The sequence below is a fragment of the Pseudonaja textilis genome, chromosome 8 (assembly GCF_049901715.1).
Source record: "Pseudonaja textilis isolate UNSWEBS1 chromosome 8, rPseTex1.2, whole genome shotgun sequence".
NCBI lineage: Eukaryota > Metazoa > Chordata > Lepidosauria > Squamata > Elapidae > Pseudonaja > Pseudonaja textilis.
The window spans coordinates 11,510,027-11,533,683 of NC_141997.1; the positions used below are offsets into that span (position 1 = coordinate 11,510,027).

Here is a 23,657-nt window from a genome sequence, read left to right on the forward strand (position 1 = left end):
ACCTTCCCCCAGGAGTGGGGACGGAATGGAGATTTTGCAATATCCTTTCCCTGCCATGCCCACCAAGCCATGCCATGCCCACAGAACCGATAGTAAAAATTTTTGAATCCCACCATTGCTGTACACCCATCTCAGTGGCACTGATGTAGGTGCTGCCTAGCAATATTTATTCATTTCAACCACTTGTTTCTTTAATCTATCATTAGGGGTTGGGTTTTTTTTTGCAGACTCCTTGTATGAGACCATTTTTGCATGCTTTTTCTGCCCACAAATTATAACACCTCCCCAAATATTCCTCTTTCTGAAACTCCTTTAAGATACCTCTTTTTTGCCAATTATTTTATATTTTGCCAATATAAAAAGTTGTCTTACTAGGAAACTGCCCAGTTAGATCTTAATGCATCCATCCATTCTATTTACAAGGTTTTTTTTTAATATGATAAGATCCATAAGTTATTATATATAGAGAGCTGAGTTCTTCCTGGAAAATCTGAAGCCACCAGACCATGTGAACTGGACCTTATTGGCTCTTATGAGTTCCTCTTACTAATTCTCATGATTTGTAAAAGGTATAGAGTCTCTAGATCTCTGTCAAGTCAGATATCTTCTTTACACAATTATCTTCACAAGCTGGGCTTGGGGTAGAGGTCAGCAAGGGCAAGAAAGGTGATAAGACTGAAGTTGTTGAATGAAGCCAGATCCCATTTTCCAAACTACAGTTTCCGATTCTACTGCTGAACCAATTGTGGAGGAATAACAATTCTGCATCCAGTAAGTACAGAAGGTCAACAGGTAAATCTTTTATTTAGCAGTGATTGTTTGATCTGCTCTGCAGAAACAAACATTGGGAGGGTTTTGTACTAAGAAACATGCATAGCAGTGTATGCATTTCTCAGTGGTTTAATATATGGATTTGCTTTCTACAGTTAAACTTTACATATTTTTTTCGCACAAAGGCAGTTAGTTCTCTGTGCGGTCTTTTAAAACACTGAAAAGTCATTAGCCAATCCTAAAATATCATGGCATGGATACTAATTTATTACCTTGTTTGGCTTCCTTGTTTGTAATCTGTCTTCTTAGAGATAAGACACTTTTTTTCTCCCAAGAGATTGTCTTAGGAACATCTGAAGCAAACAAAAACTTCTAAGCACCTGCACAGTATTTATCAGATGTAAAGAAGAAGGTAAATGGTTTTTGACAGGTATTTCTGAGAAGGATGGAATATCTTGCAAGCTGACTTTTTAAGCAAGTTCTCTGCCTCCCCAACTTTAGAAATCAAGTATTGGTGAAAAGAAGCAAGTTCAAAACTCAGTAACTGTAATAAATAATGAATAAAAATTAATTAATATTGTGGGGGGAAAAGCATTTAAATGCTATCTATTTCTCTGTCTTCACGGTAGGTAACAATTATTCATGTAGTTTATTCATACCTGCAAAATACTGTTTTCCAAAAAAATGAAAATCAGAACAGCCAGGAAGATGGGAGGCAATAAAAACATACACAATTGGTGATGAAATTCAGCTCCGAATCAAACCTTGGTCCGAAATAACTCAAAGAGCTTACTGAATCCAAAAGCTGCGGGATATCGACCTGATAACAAAATACACCACAGCCCATTGCGCGATCTTAAAGCAAGCGGTTGTTGAGGATTGCGCAGCCCCCAGGGCGTCTATTTGAGTCGGAGCGAACAACGCGCCAAGGTAGAGCGTGGGGACTCCAGAAAGGTCAAGCTTGGAGGGAGGGCCTAAGGCACGGAGGAGGAGGTAGACTCGCCTTCTCCTGCCAAATTAGGCTGTAGTCACGGAATAAGACTTAGCAATAGCAAACGAGGATGCCGGAAGGCACGCGTGGGGCCACCCGCCCATGAACTAGAGCCGAGCCGCACGTCCCGCGGGAGAGGAGGCCTGCGGCAAGAGAACGGGCTGAGGTAACAGCCATTGCCAGAGCCGAGCAAGGGAGCGCAGTGCCTCCGAGGGGTGGACCTAGGCGCTGGTTCGCGGGACGGCTGGAGTAAAACTCGAGCGGCGTCCTCCGGCCAGCGCCAGCGTTCGAGGCAGCAGCTGGCAGCGGCGGCGCGAAGGAAGGAGAGATCGAGCGGCTTTTGAGCCGCTGCCCTCAGGATGTCCGCGCACAGCCTCCTCAACAGCGTCTTCTCTTGCTCCTCTTCGCCGGCGGCTGCCGGCAGTCCTCCACTCTGCTCCAAGAGTTTGTCCAAGCGGGGACTTCGCCAGACCCGCAGTCTGGACCCTGCCGTCATCGGCCGCTCCGGCGGAGAAGAGCTGGAGAGTTCAGCCCGCTCCGCGCGGGCCAAAACGACGGGTGGTCCTTCGGCCGAATATTTGGCGGCCTTTTCTTCGCGCGCTTTGCTGCGCCCGGCCGGCGGGGGGCAAAGCGCTTTCTCGCTCTCCGTGCCCAGCACGCCCCTGGACAAGTCGCCCTCGGGCAGTTTCCACTTTGACTATGAGGGCCCTCGAGGCAAAAGGCTCACGGCGTGGGAGCTGCCTTTCTTGGCGCGCGCGCCCTCAGCCTCGGCTCTCAGCGGCGGCTATGGGGGCAGCGGGGCCAACAGCATCTTCTTTTCCCCCAGAAAGTGGCTTCAGCAGAGGAAGGGACAGAATCTGCCCAGCAGTCACGCCTCTTCCTACGTAGTGTGGAAAGCCGAGGTAGGAGCGTTGTCTTTAAAGCTTAGGTTAATCATTGACCCTCTCACCACAATCGGGTAACTTTTCAGTTAGGAGCTATAGCGGAGCCGGTGTGTGTTGAGGACTTTAAATTAAAATGGCCTGGTTTATGAACTCTGCTGACTTTAGGTAATTATCCTCATCTGGGAAAAGGAGTTGATCATCTTGTCTCAATAAAGGAGAATATTTGTAGCTCAGGGTTGAAATAAGGGGTCATTGAGCTTGCTAAGTTCTATGGCTGTTTTCTTGCCAAGGTTTCATTATTCAAACTGCACTGATGATGTTACCTAGCTTGGGTAATGAAATGTCTGTAAGAAAACAACCAAGCTCTGAGAACATTAAAGATCCTTCAATCTTGTCTCAGTTATAGGACAGGTTTGCAATTCTCAAGGTACCATATATGGAACGATATTAGTATTTGAAACTATTAGACAAATGCACAATGATCTTTGCAATCTAAGATGGATCCAGAACAGGATGGAGAACCTTTAACCTGCCAGATGTGTGTTGATTCCGCAGTCTCAGGTAACATGATGAATGGGTGTTGCAATTCAGCCCAAGGAAGCATATGCTTCAAATACTGTACTTGCTGAGAATATTGTTGTCCCATGTTGAGCGAGGGGATGTTCATCCTTCTCCATCATAAGAGTTTTCAAAAACATATTTTATCAGTATAGGTTTACCTGGATGTGTACTTTAAATATGGATACTTCATTTTTCACTCTTTCTACCTTTCTCACAGGTTTATTTGTTTAATTATGTTTAAACATTATCCTGAGAGTTTAATATGCCTGTGTAACTTGAAAGTTTTTCTTCCTATATCAAGTTATTATTTCTTGTTGCCAGGTTGCATCTCTTTGGTGATGTAATGGCATGACTAATGTTCTGTCCTAATTACACACAGTTTACAAAAATAATGGATAACATAAACTTGAGTGTTCAAAAAAACCCTCACCTCCCAAAGCATACAATTAATGTGTGTAAATCGCAGTTAGATTATTATTGTTTAGTCACACTGAATATAGTCAAATATATACAATGGATTTCAAGGAATTATTTATTTCCAATAAACTCTGAGCAATAAGTAAGCAAAATTCTGCAACATAACAAACTAATAGGAAGAAGACACCAAGATGGATAGGGGGTGTTGTTTTAAAAGGTATTATCAGCAAATCACAAATCTAATGACAAAATAAAGAGGACAATATAAATCAATATATAAGTGACATTTTTATTAAGAATTTGGATAAAGAGATGGGGATAATCTTACCAGATTTGCAGATGACACAAGATAGAATACCTAATATTACAAAAACAAAATTCAATATGATCACGAGAAGCTGAAGGATGCATTGAAAATACAGGATGAAAAATTAGTAGAAACAAATGCAGATTTAAATTCACTTTGTAATTTATAGGACATCCAAATCCACCAAGACTCTGGGCAGCTTACAAATGTAAAAGTAAAGAACATTATTAAAAGAATAAAGATAATAGATCCTCTTTCTCCACAAAAAGTGAGCCTGGAAGGGCTTAAGAAACACAGATTAATTGCAAGAGTATGGATTATGGATTCCTGGTCAGATCGTAAATCTGAAAGAAATCTTGGAATAGAACTTGGTTACACACTTAATGAGTCAGTAATATGGCATGGGTGTAAAGTATGTAAAGGACCATGGAAGAAGGATATGATTTGATCTCTGAACTGCAGAGTACAAGTTACAAAATCATGGTCTTAAGCTGCAGGAACATGCATTTCATTTGAGTGTTAGCAAAAAATAATAAGCACAGTCTAAAAGTAGAGTCATTTACTTAGAACAGTGGCAAGCTCCTCTTTGTTTTGAGTGTGTTTGAATAGATATATATCAGGAAGGCTTGAAACTAGATTTCCTAATTTTCTGAACTCAATAATTTTAACTCCATACCTAAATGGCTCATTCCAACTATGTGAACCTAATATACTTGATTAACTATAACTTTCCCCAGTCTCCCTGAGTTTGCACATATACATGCACCCACCAGTGCCCTTCTTCCCTGGCCTCCCTGCATTTGGACATATACACCCTGTGACTCTTTCCCCAACACCCTAATGTTTGCACACGCACACAGATGCATCAGTAACTCTCTGTTTCCCTGGCCTCCTTGCACTTGCAACATGTACGCTGTACCTTCTTTCCCTGGACTCCCTGTGCTCGCACCTACAAACATGCACCCAGCAATGCCATGGTACCCTGGCTCCCCTGCACTTGCACATATACTTACAACCCTCCCCTGGGTCTCCCTGCATTTACACACACATGCATCCACCAGCATCTTCCTTTCCTGGCCTTCCTTTCTCACATACATCCAGATACAAGTGCATGCACACCGCCCCTCTTCCCCTGCTTACACTCATGCATGCCTTCTTTTCTTTGCCTCTTTGCACTTGCACACGTGCCCCTCCAGTACCCTTTCCTTAGTCTCCCTGCACTTGCACACATGCATCCTGTATCTTGTTGCCCCAATCTCCCTGAGTTCATGCTACACTGCATCATTCACACCCACACCCACTTTCATGTGGACTGCCCAGGTCTTCCAGCGCCCCCCCCCCATTGTCTGGGACTCCCTCTGTTTCCTGCTTAATGACCTTGGAGTAAAACAACAACCAGGATTGCCTAGATTGCCGTTGCTAAGTGAGTCATGTTATATCACACTTTATGACTGCATCGCTTAATGACAGCAATTCAATATTGCAATTGAGGTATTGATTAATAAGTTTGCAGAGCCTGCATGTGTGAATTTATTTGCCATTGAGCAAAAATATTTTTTACACAAAATTTTATCATTAGTGGCAGACAAAAAAAGAACCAAGTTCCTATGGCCTGAGAAAAGGAGAGAAAAATTTGCCACACCCTTCTGTAGCTATTTTTGGCAATGCCTTCACAGCTCTCTTAGCATGGGAAGAGTAACAAGTCTCCCAGCCAGCACTGGCAAGAAGGAGAAGGAAATGGCAACGGAATGGCCTCTGGCTGTGTAGAAGAAAATTGTTAATCTCTGTTATAGGTAATACAGTATATGTAAGAATTTTGAACATAAAAATATTACACATATGTAAATCATGTTGTGTTCTGCATAAGCAGCATTACTTACACATTTAGGCTAAGGATCTAATTAATTTTATTTATAAAATAAAAGTAGCTCAGTTGGCGATAAGGATAAACCTAAACCCTTAGTTAGGGTAGAACCTTTATTTATTCGACTCAAAGATCATCCCAAAACAGTGAATCTAGGCTAGATTGGAAAAAACAAGCAGGTAACCATGAGTTTAGTTTTCAGCTGGAACAAGGAAAAAAGTTCAGTCAATGATGGTAAACTTTGGAGGTTTCTGGGATTATTTCTGTATGAACGTAGAGCTGAGATTTATGATTTGGATCTCCATTGTACAAAAAGGAAAATCCAGCTGTTTCCCAGACCTATCTTTATCCTTAGACAAGGTCAATAGCAGTTTCTTTTAAGTGGAAAAATGGAAAAGCAGAGTAGGGAGGAATCAGAATGGAGATTGTTTTTATTTTGGGTGATGAACTAGATTAAATGGAAAGAAGGACAATGAACTAGTTGTTTATTAAAAAGTTATTGTAGGATTTGCATTTTTTTAAAAAAAGAAACAACTTGCATTTCTTTCAAGTGACAATGTTCCTAAAAGTGTAGAAACTTTTTAAAAGTTCTAAAATGTATTCTTTCATTAAACAGATGCTTTTTATTTGTTCATACAACTTCTTAAAAGACGTACCAGGGGAAATTATTGGAACTTATATTCCTCATTCATATTTTATTGTATTTATTTAAAACATTTCCCATCTTATATTGAACTTAGGGGGTTCCCAGTCAACAATTAAAACAACATAATACAAAATATACAAACATATATTAAAATCATAAACATTTTTAAAAAACTGGGAACAAAGTTAAACTTTCAATATACAGTCCCTCATAAAATCCTCTCACTTGAAGGAAATGGCAGGTCTTTGGTGCTTTTTGGAAGGTTAGGAGGAAAAAGCCTGCTGAACTTCAGGGGAACAATATCTATAGGGCAGGAGCTGCCACTGTAAAGGCACACTTTCTAGCTCCCAGTGATAGCAATGTTAAAGGGAAGGGACTAGGAACACTCCCACCTCCTCTGAATTGGTAAGAGAGGTTGATGTCCTTAGTGAGAGCTAGTCCTGCAGATCCTGTGTCATGTAGGGCTTCATTTCACTTCATTTCTAGTAGCAGGTTGTTCTTTAAAGTTCTTTTCAAAGGTGTGTTTTTGTTTGTGGACTCAATTTATCCCATACATAGTTGAAATGAGCATACTCTTCCTATATTGTGAATGCATAAAAGTAACCACTAATAACCCTGCTAAGCTAATTATTTCTGCTAAAGTTATTTAAGTTATTGTTTAAAAACAAAAAAAAATTCACAACAGTAAAATTTAATTAGTGGTGAAGTAAGGAGGCTCTGAGGCTGACGGATATGTAAACTTGCCATGACATCCATAAATACCTGAGCTTCTTCTTTAAAAAGAAAAAACAAAATGACATGTACTATAATCCATGCCTCAGACTGCAACAGTTGGAAATCTTCATCAGTCCTTGCTAAATTCCAGACATTTAATAATAGTGTCAACAGTTTTGTGCTCCAGTTGCAGACATATGCTGGGATTGTCAAGAAGAGGATTTTGGAACTGCCATCAACAATGTATCCTCACATGAAAGTAGCTGCATCTATATGTCTCCCTTCTAAAATGTACCATATTGTCTGTTTTGACTTCAGAATATTCTTTTGTAAGAAATGCTTTGTAAAATATATTTATAAAAAAGAATTTTTCCAAGACAGTAAAATAAAATAGCTGTCTGATTTTAGAGTTTTGATCACTAATATTTCACAACAAATTTGATCAGATGTTCAGCTGTCTGGTTTGTTTGTTTTTAACATTGACCTGCTTATATCAGGTAGCCTCTTTGGAAAAAAAGCCCCAGCGTACTGCTGGACTTATAATATCAATGTGATTTTTCAGCTGGTGCTTCTTTTGCCCACACAATGATCTTGGGAAAGGATTTCCCTGATTCTTGGGGCAATTTTTTTTAAAAAAATGTCTTTATTGTGGCCAATATAAAAGAAGTCATTCAACACTATAAGAAGATATGTATACATAGTCGAGGAGGAGAGTGCATAAAATATTAAAAATGAATATTAAATTACTGATATTCATAATGGTGCATAAGTATAGTAAATATTAAGACTACTGGCTAAGATAATCGAGAATAAATGGCTGTTAATTGCAGATGAATTCTACAAAATTGCATGGAAAATTTGGATGCATTCAACATTAGTTTGATTAAATTTATTATTTAATTCCATTTATATGCCGTTTCAATTGCAGTAGAAGGCACACAAAAGTATAGTAAATGCAAATTAAAAACAACAGCAAAGGAAGAAAAATCAGCTACAACAAAAAGCATTAAGAAACCCTGCAGAGACTAAGGGATATGATGTGGATGGAAATATTCCAGCTGTGTTGCCGAAATGACAAGAGGCAAAACATACTTTAAATCCACAACAAACAGATAATATTTGGAAGCAGCTCACACAGGCATCTCCCTAATTCACTGAGCTATAAGTAGGAAAAGGATGTATAGTTATAAAGAAGCTCTCTAAAAATCACAGTACAATAGGACATAAATCAGTAATTGAGCTATGCAGACTCTTAGAAACAGATTCTGTTAGCATAAGGAATCTTTTAAATCTAGGATTTCTTGCTGTAAGATTTGCATGATACTGTATGAAGCACAGTAGTACAAAATATATCTGTAATATGTAAATATATCAAGCTGATGAAGACATTTAGCTGGCTAATTGGTTCCCTAATTGAGGTTTCCATATCTAGGATCCTTTATCTGAGATGTGCTTGAGTCTTTTTGTAGCTTTAAGGCCAATAGCAATTGAGGAGACCATCAATAGCCTGGCAGCCTCTCCTTAGCTTTTAATATCCTGGAATAGGGTAGACCAGTGATGGTGAACCTTTTCGGCACCGAGTGCCCAAACTGCAACCCCAAACCCACTCATTTATTGTGAAGTGCCAACACGCAGGGGTGGGATTACAACTGGTTTGGTGAATGCATGTTTTGCGGGTGGCTGTGTGTTGGGCATGCGGCCACGCCTGATGAGCACTATGCACATGTGCACAGCATTTTCAAGAAATCATCAGCTGTGCCACCCGGACACAGGTGCACAGCATTTGAAAATCCTCTTCTTTCCTGCTTTTTCAACCTCAGCTGTGCCGCGCAAAGCAGCTGAGGTTGAAAAAGCAGGAAATAAAGGACAGCCACACCAGGTACAAATAGTGGATTTCATTTTATTCAAATAATAACAAAGAGACCCCTCTCCCCTTTCAGGTGGGGTAAAGTGAGGAGGGGGCTCTTTCCCATAGGAAGCAACATCTCACCTCTCTCTTTCTCTCTCTATCTCTCTCTTTCTCCCTCTTTTTCTTTCATCTCTTTCTCCCTCTCTCTTTCTCCCTCTCTTTTTCTCCTTCTCCCTCTCTTTCTCTTTCTCCCTCTTTCTTTCATTTCTTTCTTTCTCCCTTTTTCTTTCATCTCCCTCTCTCTGGCTTTCTCTCCTGCTTAGAGATAGAAGTCCCACTGATCGGGATTTTTTGTTTTTTGTTGGTCTCTGAGCTAAGCGAAAAGAGAGCTTTAAATGAGACACTGATGCGACTGGGCATCTGTGGGCGAGGCCAAGCAGGGCAGGGGTGATTTTTATCCAGCAGTCTGCCTAGCAAACCTGTGTCATGGCTGCTGTCGAGGAGCCTGAGCAGCAGCGGAAAGAGTGTGGAACTCCTGAGCAGCAGGAAGCAGCTGCCAGCGGTGCCTGAATATGCTGCAAGGGGAAGGCTCAACCCCCTCAGGAGCCGCAAAGTGCTCACTGCCCCTCTGGTCCTCACCAAGCCTCCTCCTTCCCGCTGGACTTGTGAGCGCTTCTGGCAAGGAAAAAGAGAAGCGCGGTGGGAAGAAGATTGATGGGTGCCAGAGGGGAGGCAAATGCTTTGCGGCTCCTGAAGGGCAGAATGCGGGAGATTGTGCCCTCCCCTTGCAGGCTAGGGAACACCTGGGAAGGGCTCCGATACCGCGATCTCTCACGTGGTACCCTCCCTCCCCGTTTATCACCCCTGTTGCCAACATGGGTGCGCTATGGACCACTGGCCTTTCCTAGTGGCAGCAGCACGAGCAGGCGAGGGGCACAGGAATATCTGCTCCTCCTCTGTCAGAATCGCGTTCGGAGCAGCATCCAGCTAACCATGCCTGCCCACCACAAACCAACGTGGATCCCAGGCCTTTCCTGAGGCGTTATTAAAAGCCACTGGGGATGCCAGGCAGGTAGGCATGCGGGCACAGGGGAGCGACTGGCGGCAGCACTCCTGTCTGGCAAGAGGATGGATATCCTGGGGATGCATGCGGGCACCGACGGCACCGACAGCAAGAGGGCGAGGAGTGGGAGCAGCTGGGCCTGGGCTGCGATAAGCAAGCAAGTGGGGGGCACAAAGTCAGCAACTTACCCAAAATTATGCAGGCTACAGCAATCAAGCGAGGAGTCAGGGCAGGCAAGCAAGCAAGCAGCGGCGGCGACAACAAGCAAGGAACAGGAACCAGAGAGCAGCCAAAGAACTATTAGGTAGCGCATGTGACTCTGGAAGCAGGAGAGGCAGATAGGGTGGGGTGTGGCCAGCCAGTGGGGCAAAAAGTTAAACAGTTTGGCCGGGTTTTTTTGCAAATGGGATGGGGGAGTGCAGTGTGATCTAGACCTGAAAATCAGCTGGGAGGTGTGCATGCGTGGTGGAACTGAGTTGAGCCGACCGCTTGCGTGCCCACAGAGAGGCTCTGCATGCCACCTGTGCCATAGGATGCGTGCCATAGGATTGCCATCATGGGGATAGACTGTTAGTCAAGATTATCAGGGTTAAATTCATAAAGTGTTAACTTTAATTATTAATTTTATTATTGTCTTGGTTCTTATTGTCCTGTAGTCAATCCTGCTTCAGTGTAGAGAATAACAATTTGGATAATTTGCAAAAATTAATACAAGGAACAACATACTCCAAAAGTTATGTGGAATTAAATGGGGAGGTTCAGCTGCCACCCTCAAATATTCAGCACTAGGGCTGGAACACCCTGCAGTAAAATACTGTGTCCCCTGTATGGCTTAACAGCTGCCATACTAGTAAGTTAGATGTCAGACTCAACGACACCATAAGGGTTATGAGTGGATGTATTAAAACCACTCCGACTCGCTGCTTCCTGTTCTGAGCCACATAGCACCACCAACTTTATGAAGGCAAGATGCACTGGTGAGAGAATACAGGAAAATTATGAACAACTTACTTCTATCAGTGCATGCCAGCCTTCCACATTTATCAACTGGAAGACTCAAATCCAGGAATCCCCAATGGGCACTTGCACAACATCTGCCCAACAACTTTCCCAATGGAAAGCCAAATGAAGACATATAAATGACTCTACAAAAAAGATGCTTTGAACTACCATGTCAGCAATGGACAATCCTGACTAGGATTCACATCTCACACAGTGTCTACCGGAGCTCTTTGTATAAATGGGGTATAATACCCTCCCCTCAGTGTGACTGCAGGGTCACACATCAAACTGTAGATCACGAAGGAGATATGGCAGTTCCTGTACTTCAAATAGCTTAGTCATAGTAGGGATATTTTCTGTTCGTCCTATGGAAAAAAAGAATATTATAGCTGATAAGCTCCTTTGAGCATTTTGGGAAGTATAACACTCAATCTTGAAGCATCAAATAAGACCCAACATACATACATACATACATACATACATACATACATACATAAATAAATACATACACACACACACACACACAGAGAGAGAGAGAGAGAGAGGGAGAGAGAGAGATTATATACAGGCAATTTACTTTTCTGTGTCTTGGAAGACCATGTCTAGATATTTAAAAGACATCACTAGGATTTAGCAGAGTCATATTCTTCAGCTGTTAACATTTGGAGATTATCAAGTCTATTAAGAGCAGCTAGAGAGGACTCAAGATAAATTTTAATAGTCTGTTGGTGTGCCTGCCGTTTCATAAAGCATAACTTTATTATATGCTTCTCAAGATGACTATTCTCCTGGCAATTTTTTGTACTTCATTAAATTGCTTGAACTAGATGAAGGCATACTTAATATTAAGAGCTTTTGATAAATTGCTGAACAGTAAACATATCAAAATAGACTGCTGCAAAGCATTGAAATTCAAAATGTTACAAATAGTTCTAATCTGGATTTATTAATTTGTGGAAGAAATAAAAACCCAAATATGGAGAGAATTTGAGTTATGATTATTATTAAGATTGTACTGGAGTTCATTTTATTACAGTATTTGTCATTAATTGTAAAACTTCTTTCTTTTCAGATTTCAGAACAATATGTAGAAAGGTGGTACTAACATATAGTCTCTTGGTTGATACATCCTGCTAAATCATTAATCATAGTTTACAAACCACAATGAATGTTCATTGTTGCAAACCAAAACCAAAACAAATGCTCAACATGATGAGTGTACCCAACCAATTTCTGTATGTTTAGAGAATAAGGACACATAAAATATTGACCATTATTTATTGATTTAGTGCAGGACTGTCAAACTCCTGGCCTGCAGGCCGGATGTGTCACGCGCTAGCCATGCCCATGCCTGGTTTAGTGAAGGGGGAAAAAGTCCTGATACATTGTGTGATGCTACCATGACAATGTGAGTTTGACACCCCTGATTTAGTGTCTCTGTAGAGCTTAGCAAGCAAACTATTACCAGCCTGCTATTTAATTGAAAGAGGCATTTGTCAGCTAATGAAATCAAATTATGTATATACAAGGATAATTACTAGTAGAGAGACGCTTTTAAAAATTTATTCTAGAGTTTGATGGGGAAAGGACTTTTAAGAGACACAAATCTACAATCAGATATTTATCTTTGCCTATAATAAATTTAACAGGGCTAGGGAAGCAAGAGGGGATTTCTGTTTTTTTATTTAGAACCCTATATCTGATATTTGAAGGGAAAATTTAAGGATGTAGTTCCATTGCTATTGAATTTCATTTTTATATTAAAATGTATGGGTGAAGGATGTATGTGATCAAGTTTTGAATTGGGAATAGCATTTACTTGGATATGGTTTTACTAAGGTATAATGTCAAATAGTTAGAGCTTCATGTAATACAATAATCTGAACTTTTGAAGAAGTGTGCATATGTGTGGAATTTTTGAGCAGTTTGATTAAAAGAGAATAGCTTTTGGATGAAAGAAATATATTTCATATTTCCTTCCCTGTTATGATAGGGAAAGGAAAATTATGGTTCTGAAGTGAACTGAAGACTAATATCCCTGAATTTTTAACATCCTAGAAGTCACTGCAGCTAAAAGGATATTTGGAAGTATTTAGGTACATCACAGAAAGTAATTTTTCTCCCATCTAAATAAATCTCAGCTGTGGACCATCTTGGCTTCAAAACAATTAGAACCTCTTAAAATATTCTAGATGCACATGGAGGGATTATTCAGAGGCTGAATAATAGTAGACATTCTTATCTGAACCTAATCCTCATTCCAGTACTTTATATCTGTTCCTTTGTTCAAATCTCTCCACTTGTATGCCACTGGGTTATTTTCCTTTGAGCTTTGTATTGCTTTATTGGTTTACACTGGTTGAAAAGAAAAATGAACATGCTTAATTTTACAAGAATGTTTCTAAATTTATAAGTCAATATTTTTCTTTACATTTTGAAATAAATCCTCCTCGGCAAGTTTTCAGAAATACTTGCTATGCTTTAAAGATGGCTATATTTCATGCTTTGTTACTGATAAGGTCCAAATGAACAAGCTTGCTATTTGATAGATGTTCACATGAATGGGATGTGTGCTCCCCCTGTCTAATAGGGGAAGTTATAATACCATTGCTGAACAGAACATTATTTGACCTGAGATATATATACAATTAAAGATTGGTCTCAAATATTCTGTTTCTGGGAAGGTATTGTGGAAAGGGAATTTCATGAAGGCAGTAGTGTCACAAAAAAACAGGAAAAGCCCAAGGGGAACATCAGGTCAGCCAGAAAACAAACTTACATAGGAAAAGGAATCAAATAAAAAGTATTAAAGAATCCTATAGACAAAATCCTAAGTAATTAAGAAAACTAGACAAATAGGAAAAGGAAACAAAAGATAATTTAGAAAACCCTTACAAACACAGGACGTACCAAATAAGCAAAAAACAGACAAAAGGCACAAAATATAAATTACAAAAGGGACAGACAGGAGATTGCCACAGAACAAATATGAAAAACTATCTTAAAACTAAAAGAGATTACAGAAAACCAATAATACAATCTGGCCACCCCACGTAGTTTGCCTTCCTCACCCCATGGAGTTTGCCCTCTGACGGAAATAAAGAAAAACTCAAACAGGATTTGAAACATTAGGCACAAATACAAACACTCACACAAAATCAACTTACAAAGGGAGAAAAGGGTATAAAAAACCAGGGACTTACCATAAGAAGCTAGCTAGCCCAGGAACGCAGACTTCTTGCTGTTCTCCGCCTTCCTGAAAAATAAAAAGATCCAGCTTTCAAGCAGTTGTCCGTATCCTTGCGCCGGAGCTCTCCCAGTGGGAAAATCGAATCCTCGAAAGAAAGGCATTTTGACACCTTTCAACAGTATATTTTGTATGACTCTGATTATTTGAATCTGTTTCAGGCCACATCCATACATCTGTTTTGCAATGTTCACTTCCAGTCCTTGAATTGGCAAGAAAACATACTACCCTAAATCTTGGTGCCCCTAAAGTATACTCTTTAATTAATTTTTGTTCAGATGAAGTTAATAGTGGCCAATTGTGCATACATTGTACATAGCTAGAGAAATGAACAGAAGTGTGTCTGTTTGTTGGGACATATTAATATATTGCAACATTGGTGACTGAGCTGGATTATAGAGAAGATGTTATATTTGGCCATATATGCTAAATTTGTCTTCTCATAAATAATACTTTAAAAATAATAGGTATTGTTCCTTTTCTCAAAACAAAATACAATACCACACTTGAAGCACTTCATTAACTCCAGTGGCATCAGTGAACAGTATTGGTCTCATATTTCTTTTTATTGTCTCAGTTCTCTGAAAAACTGAAAAAACATTTCTCCAGCAGGAAATGTTTTTCATTTTGTCATGTTATTTGCTTCCCATAGTATTATTTGTAATTTACTGAATAGACATTTCAGTTGTATCCCCAAAGGTTCTTAGGTATTATAAAAATATCAGTGTATATAGCTCAGTTCTGTTTTCAGAAAATACGTAAACTTTTATAGGGACCGGAAGCACTGGAAGATTGTAAGCTACATAAAGCATGATAGATAGAAGATTAAGGAAATGTAGCCCGGTATAATTTACTTGTGGATTAAAAAAATAGTCAGTAACATCACTTTGTAGGTATTTTCTAAATGATTAATGAAGTATTTTCTCTTATTTTTTTAAAAAAAAAGAACTTTGGGGCGAAGCTTTCAAGTATATTTTTATTAGTAGAATTTCTTTTGTTTTTGAATACTTATAGAGATTGAACTTGAATAGTATCGTTGTTTTATTTTCTGGAATCTTGTAGTAGCTCTTGAGCCTTTTTGGTATAGTTGCTAAGGTACTTGCCTGGAAACACAGAGACACTGAGTTATAGTTCTGCCCTATGCATGAAAGCTGTGTGACTTTGGACCAGTCAGTCTCTCTCTGCACAAAATACCACACAGGGTTGTGGTTGTGGGGGAAATAGAAGAAGGATAAAGTATTACGTATGTTCACCATCTTGAGTTACTGATAAAGTAATAAAGGCAGGTTAAAAATCAAATAAATATCTGCATATGGAAGCAAGGATGCCATTGAATAAACAATAATTGCTGGATTTTAAGTGTTGCCAGAGCTTTGGCACTAATATACACAGGCCTCTTTTGCAAGCATTGCTCAGCAAACTTGTTTTGTTTTAGTGATTTTATACTACTAACAATACTGCCAAATATTGTTGACTCAGAAAGGAGGAAAGGGAAAGACCCCTCACAGATGAGCACTGGAATATAGATCTCTATATACTCTGTAATGGGCATCTATTTTTATCAATAGTAAAGCAGATAGTCTGTTTCATGTACATTAAATAAATAAGTTCCTGAATATGTGGTTAGGTGTCTGGAGAATCAAGTTCTATTATTATACTAGTGTGAAGACTGACAATGCCTTTTACATGCTATGGAGCACAGTAAGTCTCCCATATTGGCCATGTTGGTTCTAGCGTGTACATCTCAAGGGTACATGTTATAATCCACTGGATTAAAATGTAAACACTATTTTTCCAGTTTTACCACTGAAAAAGTGAACAAATTTACCTTATGTTGTTTTGTAATTGTGATTATTTAAATTAAAAATATAGATTGCAGCATTGATATATGACCTCTGTTAACTTTGTAATCCTGAAGTTTTTACATGGGGTTTTTATGTTTGATATAATATGAAATCATACTTCCCATATTATTATCTTTCCTTCTGAAAAGAACACTTGGATAAAACAGATGTGAATCATAAAGGACTCTTTATAAATATTCTTATTTTGAGAGGGGAAAAGAGTGGCAATCAAATAGTAAACATCTTAATACATGTTCATCTCTAACACACACTGACCATTTATAGTATTCACTTACCATTAGAAAGAAAAATTGAGTATTCTTGCTCTGGATTACAGCCGTCCAAACTAACCTGAGATTTCCCTTCTCTTCCCTGTTTTAGGAATTTGTAATTTTGCCTTTTGAATATCCTTCCACACGATGGAACTGCTGCTCAACTGTGTACCCACAATTCTATGGACTTAAGTATAAGGGCTTGTGCCTAGATTAAGAACATGAGCTGTGCCTAGATTAGGAACATGAGCTGGTTAATAGCTCAGCTGGTATTCTGCTACAGAGAACTAGATATTCTTCCAGTCATTCATTTCCACAAGCCATAAGGAAAAGCACACTCAGGAGTGTACTATGCCCTTTCTACCAGACTGGTATGCTGTGCCCCTGTGAATATCTCATTCAAAGAATGTTTTTTTGCATTATCATTATTAGAGTATGCAGTAGATAACCTTGCAGTAGATCTTCCAAATCATCTAACTGAATCTTGTTTCCATATTTTTTCTACAAATTTCTATTTTAATTCTGGATGAATTATAAGAAATTGCATCAGCAAGTTTAAGGAAAGCCATAATAGACTCCAATGGTCATGAGACTGAATGCACTGATAGAATATTCATCTAGCTACACCCTTGTTCATGCTGTAACTGAATTTAGTAGAATGTTACTGTTTAAAATCATGCTCATACATTGTTTATTTAACTCTGGCAGGGTATTGAGAAAGTCTCAATAATACTTTTGTTATGAGTCATGTTTATGTATAGCAGTATTAAAGTCTTGCTTTTTCATTATTATTTATTTCTAGAAGAAATGAATTCATCTTTGTGTTAAAATTATGTATGAAGTATGAAGATACAAGCTATATTCATTTCTTTGCTGATAAAATTACAAAGTACTGTGAAGTCTAATTTGAAGTTCCCTACTTTAATTAAATCTTTCTTACTTTATCTTCATATAAATCACCAAATTTTTCCTTGTTTCTCCTCCTAGCCAATCCCTAATTATAGCTATTACTAATTTAAAAAGCCATATCACTTCTCTTGCTTTGAAAGCAAAAAGCAATATGGTGCTATCCAGATGTTTTAAATTAACTTCCGCAATCTCCTACCAATTGATATACTAGATAAGAAAGCTTTAATAAATGATATCTGGAATGTATCAGTTTCCTGCCCCTTTCCTATATAAATGGACATGTGAATAAACATCTGGAACTACAAATGATTCTCCAAGTATATCTTTATGTCATGAGAATACTCCATTCTATTTGTATCAGGAGATTTCTTTTATCCCAGACATGTCAAACACAAGGCGCATGGCCCACAAAGTGGTTAGATCTGGCCTGCAGGGCAGTCCTGGAAGCAGTGAAAGACCAGCTCAGGCTCACTGGATGCTGATCTACAACCTGGTGGCAGCCATCCAGACCAGAACATGGTCAACCACCCTGGGGCCAGCGAGGGGCTGCCTTGGCTCTGCCTCCGAGTGCGCACACAGGAGGCAGCGAGCGTACAGCATTTGGCATTCCAGGGCACCATCTTGGCCTGCAAGCTGACGGCATTCTGAGTTCTTCCCTTTCCTTTTCACCCAGGATGCAGCACTTACCGCCTCCTGTGGGCGCACTCGGAGCCAGGGGGTGAGGTGGCCCTCACTGACTCCAGGGCAGACCCAGTTCAGATCTAAAACTGACTGTGTTCCAGCCCAGATGGCTGCCAAGAGTTGTAGATCAGTGCTGTGCCTGTACCAACTCCTCCATGCTCTGCTCACCGGCCTGGCCTCGCAGCCCACCAGGCTTCCTTTTCACCAAGGCTCCAGGATAGTGACACAGGCCAGATCTAAGGCTACTGTGTGCTGGCCCAGATGGCTGCCACAAGCCTCCGTGCTCCACTTGCTGGCCTGACCTCATAGCATATGAGGCTTACCTTTCACCAGGACTGCCCCCACCCCTGTGGCATAGCCACTGGCAGTGCTGCCAATCTGTCCCCCTCCCCTCGTCCCTTCCTGTGGGTGGAGGAAGGAAGGAAATGGGAACGAGAAGCGAGGCAGGGAAGGAAAAAGGGAGAGAAAGAGGAAGGAAGGAAGGAAAGGCAAGTTGGTTGGAGATGCCCCAGTCCAAGCTTTTCTGCATCACTCCTGGATCCATTGAGACTTGAGCTCAAAGGAGAAAGCAATTTTGTGTTTTGTTTTTTCACAGACAGGACTTTGTTGATAATCCAAGTTAACATTGGTATTCTTGAATTGTGAGCTCTTAGGAAAGTATCCCTTCCTTGTGTGTTGCAAACAGCCATTTTCAGTGGGGAAAAGAGGACAAAGCAGAATGGGGGGAAATATTCTCCTTTGCTATAGTTCCAGCATGTAGGGTCCCTACAGGAGAGCTCTTTTAAGGATTATGTATTCATAGAAAAGCAACTAACTTACCTCTGTTCTTAAATGCTAAAGCTGTTGCGCATAAAAAAGAGAGGATATCTGATCAACTATCACAGCCACCATTTTGACAATTTTGCCGTACTGTTGTCTGTGGACGCCCCCACTAAATGCAAGCACAAGATAAACTGAGCCTGTTTTTTTCTCAGTCTTTTAAGTGGCCACAAACTACTAGCAAAAGTTGCATTTGATGACAAGGCAAGTTGCAGTGGTGGGATTTTTTTTTGCCACCGGTTCTGTGGGCATGGCTTGGTGGGGGTGGCAAGGGAAGGATACTGTAAAATCTCCAGTCAGAGGTGGCATTTGCTGGTTCTCTGAACTACTCAAAATTTCCGCTACTGGTTCTCCAGAACTGGTCAGAACCTGCTGAATATCACCTCTGGCAAGGAGGCATTGAGAAATGTTTCCCCTTTTGCATTTGAGCATCCAAGAAGGGGCAGAAAAGAAGACAGGGAAAGAGGACAGACAAGAAAAAGCAGGAAAGAGGGGAAGAGAGCAAGGAAAGGAAAAGAAGGAAGAAGAAAGAATGAGGGATGGAAAAAGAAGAAAAGGGAAAAGGGAAGGAAAGGGGGGAAGGAAGGAAGGAAGGAAAGGAGAAAGGGAGGAAAAGAGTAGGGATAGGAAGAGTAAGGGTGCTGGAGAAGGAGGAGGAGAAGAAAGAAGAGGAAGAATCAGGAGGGGAAGAGGGGAAGGAGAAGGAAGGAAGGAAGATTATGAGAGGGAGGGTCTGAGTGAAGTCCTGTCTTAGCACTAGCCACCAGGAGCCCTTCTGCCCTTTTGCCATCTCCTTGCCTCTTTCTCTCCCGGTGGTCTCCCATTCTATAGCTGAGGATGCTTTGGTTACAAAGCCGGGTCTCATAAGGAGAAGGAATGGACCTCCTCCTGATCCACAACTTTGCCCTTCTGCACGCACCATGAGCCATCTGGGGGAGGGTGAGCACAGCAGCAGCAGCAGCAGCCTCTAGGAGGACCTAAGTGCAGCCGGGTGCCTCCTTGGGGAAGTAGGGCTGGTCTAGGCTGTGGGAGTCCCAGTGCCCTAGGAACTCAAGGGCTGGGCTGGGTGCTTGTCCTCCACTGCCCAGGGCTCCAGGCAGCTTGTGCTGCCCTCTGGTGGTCCTCCACATGAACGGGATGGTGAGGTTCCTCTGGTGGACAAGGGTTTGGCACTCGCCCTAGTCTTGCCTTCCTCTGCTGAAGACAATGAATCCACCCCAGCCCCAACTGGGCCATTACATGTGCCACCCAACATGAGCGATGTTGAGCTGGCCATGCCCACTCTGGCCTGCCTGAGATCAACCATAACCTTCGCCACACTCTCCACCCAACCCCCGAGGTCAACCACAACTTTGATGTGCCCCTCAATTAAAACAAGTTTGACACCTCTGTCAAATATCTTGTGTATGTGGTTTATCTCTTATGTGTTTGCTGATATTAATTAGTACCAGGTTTCCAGTAATAAATCCAGTTAAATCCAGTTTTTGGATTTAACTTGGTTTAGGATAGTCTATTTCCCATATAACTATGGTTAAATCTATGTGTTACAAATTTCATTGAATATTTTATCTAGCCAGGCAATGAAACATCTGCAAGAAAACAACCAAATTCAAATCGCACTCAGGACTCCAAAATTATAATAGAATCCTGATCAGGTCCTACCAGGGTAATATCGGCATAAATGTTAATGTTCCTCTTGATTCACATCTTATAATTTCCCAACTCAGGCACTGATCACTGTCTCAGTCAAGCTAGAGATAATATTGGGCATAATATGATCTACAAATTACATTGCCTAAACTCAAACATTAGATTGAGCAAAAAACAAAACAAATCCATTTATGGTTTTAGTACAAGATGTCAATCCAATTTAATGTTTCATGCTTACTAGTTCTAGTGGAGTTTTTATTATTTTATTTCTTTGTTATATTTAGATGCTACTTTTTATCCAGTAGCTCTTCTCCAAACAAGAAATCTATGTGATGGAATATGTTGAGGAAGCGTTGCTGCACCAAAGCTATGAAAGCTTTCATAATGAAGGTTGACTTTAACATAAATGTCCATGTTAACAATTATATCACATTGCAGCAATGTCTATAAGGAAGCAAAGGCAAAGAGGGTCTGATTGACCAAAGCAGTATGATGTAAATCCTGCCTCTTTTCTATGTGTGTTGTGATGTTGTTATAACTGTTCCAAAGAGGTGAAACTAGCATGTGTTGTGGCACCACTATTTTCATCAAAATGAAGTAGTGTGCTCCTGCAAATGCAGCTGCTACATTGCCTCTTCTTTTTATATATTTTTATGATTTTATAGTTTTCGTAGTTTTATTGTGTTCTGATCTCCCAGGGTTGTGATCTTTCAGAGTTGTCTTCTAAGATGGGCATTCATACAAATCTTTAAAAAAAATATAAGTCTCTGTTGTAGATTCCAGGTATGTTTGTATGTATATGTAGGAGACTATCAACCATGTTTTTATTGTGATGTCTGGATGCATTGCTGGGTGAATATCAGCATGACGTGTGTACAATTTATAAAAGCTATTTTAGAAATTTGAAAATGTAAAAGTCAGAAATATTCAGTAGTAATTGTTTCACCCTACTTCTAGTTTGCGAACCATTTTCTGAAATTCTACTTGCATATAAGGAAGATATGTAATTATTTAGTTGTTGGTTTACATATCTCTACAGTACTTGTGACAAGCATCAGGACTAGCTATATATCAATTTGCCTTATTTGCGGCAGGTCTGGCATTATTTGAGCCTGCAAATTGTTTCTTTTGTCAGTTCACAAATGAAAATTCTTACTACTCTGGTGCCATAGTTATTTAAATGAACCTCAAACTAACATTGTGAAAGAGTGTTGTGCTACAATATAAAAGCTTGTGTAAAATAAGACTTTAACAAAAAATGTGGAGGGAAAACAGAAAAAGAGTTATAATAAAAATGGGAAAATGGAAGAGAGTTATGATAAAATGACAAAGATTTAAAATGAGTTTGTTGAAAGGCTGGCAAATGCCTTTCTTCTGAGGATTCATTTTCCTGCTGGGAGAGCTCCAGTGCAAGGATACAGACAACTGCTTGAAAGCTGGTTCTTTTTATTTATTTTTTTGAAACAAATTTTATTAATTTTAAAGACAAACAAAACATCATTAAACATTAAAAACATAAAACCTCTTTCCATTATAAATCTTTACAAGGCAGGTAAAACATTATTTTATATCTCATACTTCTAATTTACCCCATTCCCATATAAACACATAAATTCCTTTTAGCAAATTTCTCATTATTTCTCTTTACTCTTATTCAATTACATTTCTTTTCTATATTTATCATTAAGTCATCATATTTATATTTCCCTCTGACTTGTTTACAATTATTCTCATCTGACATTCCTCCGAGATTTTATTAATTCTCAATCGAACATACACACACAAAACACAAAAACATAAAACTTCTTTTTAGAAAGTAGTTTGGCCCCAGATTACCTCTTTTTGTATGGACTTCAATTAAATTCATGCTCTTCTTATATACCATTACCTATCTTATTTACCATTCTATATCTTCTATATAACTCCTCCCCGCTTTTCACTCTTCTTAATTCTATTTTATATATTTCATCTTACTTTACATCAATATATTTATATCTTTTGTCCATTCTTTTCCAATTAAACATTTGTCTCATTCTCAATAATAAAAAAGAAAATTTCTCCTGAAATCGCTGATCAGAGTATGATGCCTTTCTATCATTCCCCTAAATTGACAATTAAAATAGCACCTAGATCCCAATCTGATTCTGCTTAGTACATTCTACTATTTCAAAAACAAATACTGCAATAATAAATCTATAATAACATCAACACATTAGCCCATTAAACTCTACAATTAAACTAAATATTTTAAATATTTCCTTTAATATTTTATTAAAACTTAAAGTCAATCATTATTAAACATTTTAACATTATTAAACACTTTAATATTTTAATCTTTTATTAAATCTTATAAAATTCTAATTTTCTATTTTTAATACAAATACTACAATACTATCATATGTACTTTGCAGAATCCTTTTTTTTTTGTTTTTAAATTATACATTACCCTTTGTCCCTAAAATTTTTTTTCTTTTTCCCATCTTGTTTTATACCTTTGTGACTTTTTTCCCCCTTTTCCCTTTCTTTCTTAACCCACCTAGCCTTTTTACCCACTCCTCTCCTAACCTCCGCCTTTTTGGCTTCCCCTCTCTGTTGTATTCTTTCCTTTTGCTTTCTAACATTATATTGATTTTGCATCTTATTTTTCTCTTTCATAGATATTTTTTTAAGTCTTAAGTCCTTCCTTTTCCTTCCTCTCTTTCTCCTTTCTTTCTTGATCAAACTTTTTGGTTCATTAAAAATGGCTTCTTCTTCCTCCACTTCCTCCAGCTGTTGTTGAATTTGCTGAAAAATAGCAAGCGCCATTTCTAAAAAGCAAGAGGCTTCTCCCATAGCGTCCTTGCCTTCTTTCCTTGTTCTTGAATATTGTTTTCTTAGTTCATCAAGAGATAAAGCCATTATAAACCTTTTCTTCTTCTTTTTCTTTATCCTCTTCTTATTAAGCCAACCAAGATATTTCCAAACTTAAAACAATTCCCCAAAGTCCCAAAGTCATCAAACAGTCCAAGCAAAGCACAAAGTTCTTCCCTTTGCAGTTTCTCTTCCTGGGGTAATATTAGTTAGGAAAAAACCCAATCTGTATTTTAAAGCCTTATTGCAGTTAGCTTCTAGTCTCTTAATCTTCAAGGCATCTCCTCCAACAAAGTCTTAATATAAACTTTTTTTT

The 23,657-nt window shown here is 39.3% G+C and overlaps 1 protein-coding gene across 3 annotated transcripts in view; it reads left to right on the top strand.

Annotated features, from left to right (window-relative positions):
* The first annotated feature begins 786 nt into the window (after positions 1-786).
* The window catches only part of ARHGAP6 (Rho GTPase activating protein 6), a 269,917-nt gene continuing 247,046 nt past the window's right edge, over positions 787-23,657 (top strand). For all 3 annotated transcript variants that reach the window (XM_026714240.2, XM_087938347.1, XM_087938350.1), the window contains exon 1: positions 787-2,664. In XM_026714240.2, coding sequence (XP_026570025.2) covers positions 2,122-2,664 — 543 coding nt within the window. In that variant the 5' untranslated portion in view covers positions 787-2,121. The remainder of the gene's footprint in view (positions 2,665-23,657) is intronic.